The sequence below is a fragment of the Octopus bimaculoides genome, chromosome 3 (assembly GCF_046866305.1).
Source record: "Octopus bimaculoides isolate indiv1 chromosome 3, ASM4686630v1, whole genome shotgun sequence".
Lineage (NCBI taxonomy): Eukaryota > Metazoa > Mollusca > Cephalopoda > Octopoda > Octopodidae > Octopus > Octopus bimaculoides.
The window spans coordinates 45,988,412-45,994,242 of NC_142930.1; the positions used below are offsets into that span (position 1 = coordinate 45,988,412).

Here is a 5,831-nt window from a genome sequence, read left to right on the forward strand (position 1 = left end):
CCGTAAGATCGCCACAGTGGAAAACCTTTTACTACTGTTCACCCGCATTCAGTCTCTCTGATTTTTAATTCACTCTCACTCCGTTTGTTGTTTTACTTTTCTTTTTCCAGCGTAACCGACGAGAGACTCATTGCGTTTTATTATATGTAAGGGCATTGATGGGGGAAATACTGTTACATCCCAGCAGGATCTCTGTTATTGACAAGTCTAAGGAAGGGTGAAATCACGTGATTTGGAAGATCCGGCGGTTATTACTCATCAGAGATATAAACACGAGTGTTCTTTTTATAACGATCGGAGCGCGAAGAGCTCCTCATGAGCGCAACTTCGTGAGATGGTTGCTTCACAACCATCGAAGTGCGAAGCGCTCCCCACGAACCTAGGTTCGTGAATGGCTGTAATCTGTAAACAGTTTCGAGTCGGAAACGGAAAGAAAAGTATAACGCAATGCGCGTGTCAAAATAAAACAAGTTATATGATTGACTACGTTCCGCGTCTGTCACCACCGCGGTCACGTAGCTTTTCGTACAGTCTTCTCGTAGGGTTACGCCAAAAACGGTTGGTGTGCGTATTCTTTACCTCCGCCGAGTAGCGCAATATTCTAACACAACACCCACATTTAGTGGGAGATAAATATCCTTTTAGTATATAATTCATTTTAGATATTTAGGACAAATTAAACCACACGAGGCATTATTGACTTTTTGCGATCCCAAATTTTTCTTTTGTTTTATTGATAGAAATATATAAAGATATTTTCTTTATTTACTGACTGCCCCAATTGATTTTATAAAAAAAAAAATCAAACAAGATACGCTCATCCAGTCCTTTCCAAATTACTTTCACTTCAAATCCGTCCAAATATACGAGACATTAAATTCAGCATTGTAAATATCAAATGTTAAATGTAGGCAATCTTCGTAAATGTAGTTTCAATAATGAAATAAAATATTCATTAAAGAGCAACAGCAATGTTTCCAATAATAATTTTAAATTAGAAAAATTATTTTTAAAAAATACAAAATATATGGAAATAAATTGATTTCTGTTGAATCCTGTTTCGTATTTTCAGAATAACATTTAATTTTATTTACGGAACTCTCTGATATTGAAAACAAATTAGTGATTACAACACGTGCAATATGCCGACCGACAGCAAACGTATTTCGGGTCCTGAAACATCAAATACTCCTTATTCATACTGTAAAAACATTGAAACACGGGCTTTAGTAAGTTTTATCTCTGTTTTGTTGCATCCATTTAAAATACTCCTCCGTCGTTTATTTCAATATATTTTGCTTTAAATTTTAAAATTATCTATACTGTATCGTACATGTAATTGGCAAACTTCGTTAGAGAAATTATACCACATATTTAGTAAAAAGACATACAATAGTTTTATCAGACAATATAATCATAATTAAAGACGAATATGTTATTGCAGTTTTGTGAGATTTGGCTGTTATTTCGAGCATGTGGATAGCCGGCTTGAAGGCCTGAGGGTATTATATTCTTTCCTTTTTTTTTTTCTTATGAAAAATTGAAATTTTTTTTCAGAATCGTTATCTTCGTATTTTTCTACGTATTTCGTAAAAAAAAAAAAAAAAATTCCGGAAAAAGTGAAAAATGAAGGGATGGGGAGAAATGAAATTTTGAAAATGCGATGTGTTGGTTGGAGCCCCGTCTCCACGTTTTTGTTAAATTAGAAAACTTGATTGATGTAAGCCTGTCAGTGTTTATCTGCCTTTCTACCTCTGTAACTGCTCAATAAAGATTGTTCTTATATCCAACTTTTGATGCAAAGATGCTATCTCTTGATGAAGAAGTTTGAGTTTAAATTCTCATCTATTTGAGCACTATTCTGTGTTATCTATACCACATTTATGTTATCTGTGTTATCTACACTACATATATATACATTCACCTACACAAACACACACACACATATGTGTATGTGTTCATGTCTTCTTGTCTTGACATTGTATGTAATTGTAAAACAATTGTCATCATCATACAAGCTATGTTGTTTGTTTCCAATCTTACATGAAGACATCCAGCTATAAGTAAAAAATACCTTATTTGGAAACAGATGAATGTTAGTGGCAGGAAGGGCGGCTGGCCACAGATATTTTGCCTTAAATTTCAGCTGACCCTTGTAAGTATGGAAAGTGGATGTTGGAAAGTAATGATGCACACACAATCACACACCCATTTTAAATGTCTCTCAATTCAGCTCCATATGCTTCTTGTACATAATTTGTTCCTTAATAACCCCCTCACTATACATACACATATTTCTGATGTCATTGGATACTCTTCTATCCATACTTTTATATTTCTATATCCCTGTGTATGTGTTTGAACTGTCATATCTTTCAACTTTGCAAGAATTTTCAAGTCTATTGTTGAAGTTTCTATTTTAGGATGGAATTACTTAAGTCCCTCAATCTTGTACTATCCTTCTCTTTTCTTCTTTATTTCACAACTTTTCTCATTCCTCCAACCAGGTTCCTCATATAACTTGTTAAGGCTTCATTTTCACATGTTGCAACTTCTATTTCACTTTGTTTTCAAATTTCTTGAATCCCTTTTGTTACACCTGTTTTTATTTATTTGTTTTTTCTCAGTTCTCCATGTTGAAGTTTTCAATTTTGCCTAGCAGAGTATTGTCTCAGCCCAGTTCACTCTCTATCCATCTATAACTTCCCCATTTTATTCCATTTCTGCATCTATTTCTTTGCCTCATTGATTCATTATATCAACTATAATTACTTATTTGTTTTTTAAGCTTGATGAAAACCAAAGAAGATGGGACTCCAGGCTTTTCAATCAAATGCGACCTACATGTAAGTATTATTGGTCTGATTAGTTCCTGCATGTCTGCAACATATATTTAAATCAGTTCATACAGAATTGGCAGTATTGGAATTGGCAATATGCCAGCATGGAAAGCAGATATTAAATGCTGCTGATGATGAAGATGTGTGGAAATGATTTAGAGTATTGTGGATAGTTTTGAAGGAAGACTGCTTTGTAAGATCTGTCTCCATCATTACTTGTTCTATTGTAAAAATGTAAATATTAACCCTAAAACTTAAGTATTATTGAAATGTGTTTTATTTCTGGTAATAATTGCAACTGAATGGAACAGGAAATTCTGTGAGCTTGTCATATATATTTCACTGTACACCAGGAGCTAATGATATTTGAAAGAAAGGATTTCTGATTCAAAAAAGATTTAGAACAAGAATCAGGTCATTTCAAATAATGTTAATGGGTTTAGATCATGTTATAACTCAAAATAGCAATACTGTGTTGACATAAATAATGTTAGGAAATACAGAATTCATCGGTATTTTCAGAATATAAATATGTGTAGTGAATTTTCAAATTTACAGACACCAACTAGTTGGAACAAGATATTTTGAGAATTAATTGTACTGTGGAATTTAACTGTTAAGGTCCTCTACTGCAGGTAGCTGCAAGATCCAAAGAAAGCATTATTATTATTTGATGAAAACTCTCAGCTTATTTTGCTGTGTATTATAGAAAGTGTCAGCTGTCCACAGCCAGCATGGTTTACTGGTCATGCTTCAAGAACCCTCTGAAGAATTCTTGCACTTTCAAGTAATGCTGATTTTTGTAGGTGTTCTATCTTTACATTTGTACCAATCTTTTTGAGCCATGTTGGTTGTTGAGTGCTGATACTTCCAAGTGTGCCAATTACTATTGGTATCATGTCTACTCTCCTCATTGACCGACAACCTTCGTATTTCCACTACAAATCGTAATTGTTTAGTTTTTTTTTCTTTTTGATCATGTTGTCACCGGGACATGTTATGTCGATTATTGTGCAAGTTCTTTCTTTTTTTATTCACCACAATGTCTGGTCAGGTGATTGCACTGAATGATTGCATCCCACATGATTTTGCAATCTTCATTCTCAGTGACTCCTTCTGGGGTTTGCTCATAGCACATCTTTGTACTTTGTAGGCCGTGATTTCCACAGAGCTTCCAATGGATCATTCTTGCCACATTGGCATGTCATCTTTTGTAGTCACAGTGTGCCAATTTTGGGAAAGTTAATAATGTACCATACCGTTTCACCCCTCTCACCACACAGTCTGCATTTGTCACTTTCAGTAGTGTTGTTGATTCTGCACTTCACAGAGTTAGTCCTTAACGCTTGTTCTCGTGTTGTGCGTATAAGTGCTTCTGTCTCTATTTTCAGGTCACTCCTCATCTATAGTCTCTAATCTTCTGTATCTGTCTTGGCATTCATATCTCTTACAAACTGTTTGTACATTTTTTCCTTTCATGATGTTTCTTTGTGTTCTATTCCTCTTTAAGTTTTTCTTTCTTTACACAATTTTCAATTTTGCTGACACTGGACTTCTTCACATATTTAATAATGGTCCCACAGACATTTTGGTTAACCTAGTGCAAAGAAAATTAACTGATGTCTAAACTTTGGAAAGATGCATTTTAAATTTTCTGAAATATTTTACAGAAATAAATATAAGAAAATCAATATAAATGAAAAAGGAAACAAATGAACTGTATGGCAATCTAAAACTCCAAATGTAATACAATACTTGTAAAATATGATTTACCATTTAATATATCATTGTCTCATATATAAATTCTCCTTCCGGTTAAACTAGTTTATATAATACCTGTTAATAAATAAAATGGTGTAGATACAATTTCTACTTACTATTATACTGACTATATTTATTTTCATTTTTCAGTTTTACGTGCTGGAGTAGTCAGTCAAGCCAAAGGATCTGCTTACATTGAACTGAACAAAACCAAAGTTATCTGTGCTGTGTAAGTTACTGTTCTACAGGAAACTTGTTTATTTTTATTAAGACCTTTTTTGTTACCAATTTTTCACAACAGTGTTAATAATAGTGTAGGAACTACTCATGCAAGAATTTAAAGCAATGTACTACAAAATAAAAAAGAATATTTACTCTTATTTTGAGATGATTCAGTTTCAGAACTATAAAACACTAAAAACTATTCCAACAATTTTTGTTAAGGTCATCCCACAACCATTAAAACTTTTCCTGTTTACTTTCTTTATTGTCAAGTAAGTACAAATTATTGCGTCAATAATTATGAAATATAAATTCATCGGTTGAAAAGATTTACATTTATATTGAAAAGATTTACATTTCAAAATTTCAGTTACTAAGGTTTACAGAAGGTAACGTGTCTATGGATGTGATACAATGTTTTAACAGAGGTGGCAGAAACATACTCAATTGTTTCTATATATCTTTGACAAGTTACATTATTTATATTCAGAGAAGAATTTGATTTTGGATCCCTCCAACCATTCTTTTTTGTTCTTGATGAATACTCTCTTTGCACTAAGATTTTCAAAATATACTTTATGAGAGGAGAGAAATTTATATGAAAATTTAAATTAGGAAAATTTGCTTTTGAATTTTAATTTCCAATGAAGTTTGAGTTTTATAAAATCATTTTTAATGTGCATCAAGGTTGAATGGTTCTACAAATTTCCAAGAATTTGTTGAGTTTTCTAGCTGAATATTGTATCACCATGTAAAATAAGCTATTAGCCAATATTCAGGCTGGAATAAATATATGTATATATGTGTGTGTATGTATATATATATATATATATATATATATATATATATAACAATATATTATAAATTAACTACCAACAAAAATAATTGGTAAGCTAACTTAAAAAATCATCACCTAAATAGCAGAAAAAAACGACAGTGAAGATATGCAGACTCTTCAAGAATCGATCCTTTTGGTAATATTAATAATAATAAAGGAGTTACGACGCA

General features: G+C 32.4%; 1 protein-coding gene across 3 annotated transcripts in view; it reads left to right on the forward strand.

Moving 5' to 3' along the window:
- The first annotated feature begins 293 nt into the window (after nt 1–293).
- LOC106882315 (exosome complex component MTR3) overlaps nt 294–5,831 on the forward strand; it is a 43,084-nt gene continuing 37,546 nt past the window's right edge. The window contains exons 1-4 of one of the 3 annotated variants that reach the window (XM_014932949.3): nt 294–564; nt 1,073–1,229; nt 2,789–2,846; nt 4,752–4,830. In XM_014932949.3, the coding sequence (XP_014788435.1) occupies nt 1,143–1,229; nt 2,789–2,846; nt 4,752–4,830 (224 nt within the window). In that variant the 5' untranslated portion in view covers nt 294–564; nt 1,073–1,142. Of the gene's footprint in view, nt 1,230–2,788; nt 2,847–4,751; nt 4,831–5,831 lie in introns of all 3 variants that reach the window. The other 2 variants (XM_014932948.3, XM_052966520.2) reach the window with 2 other exon arrangements.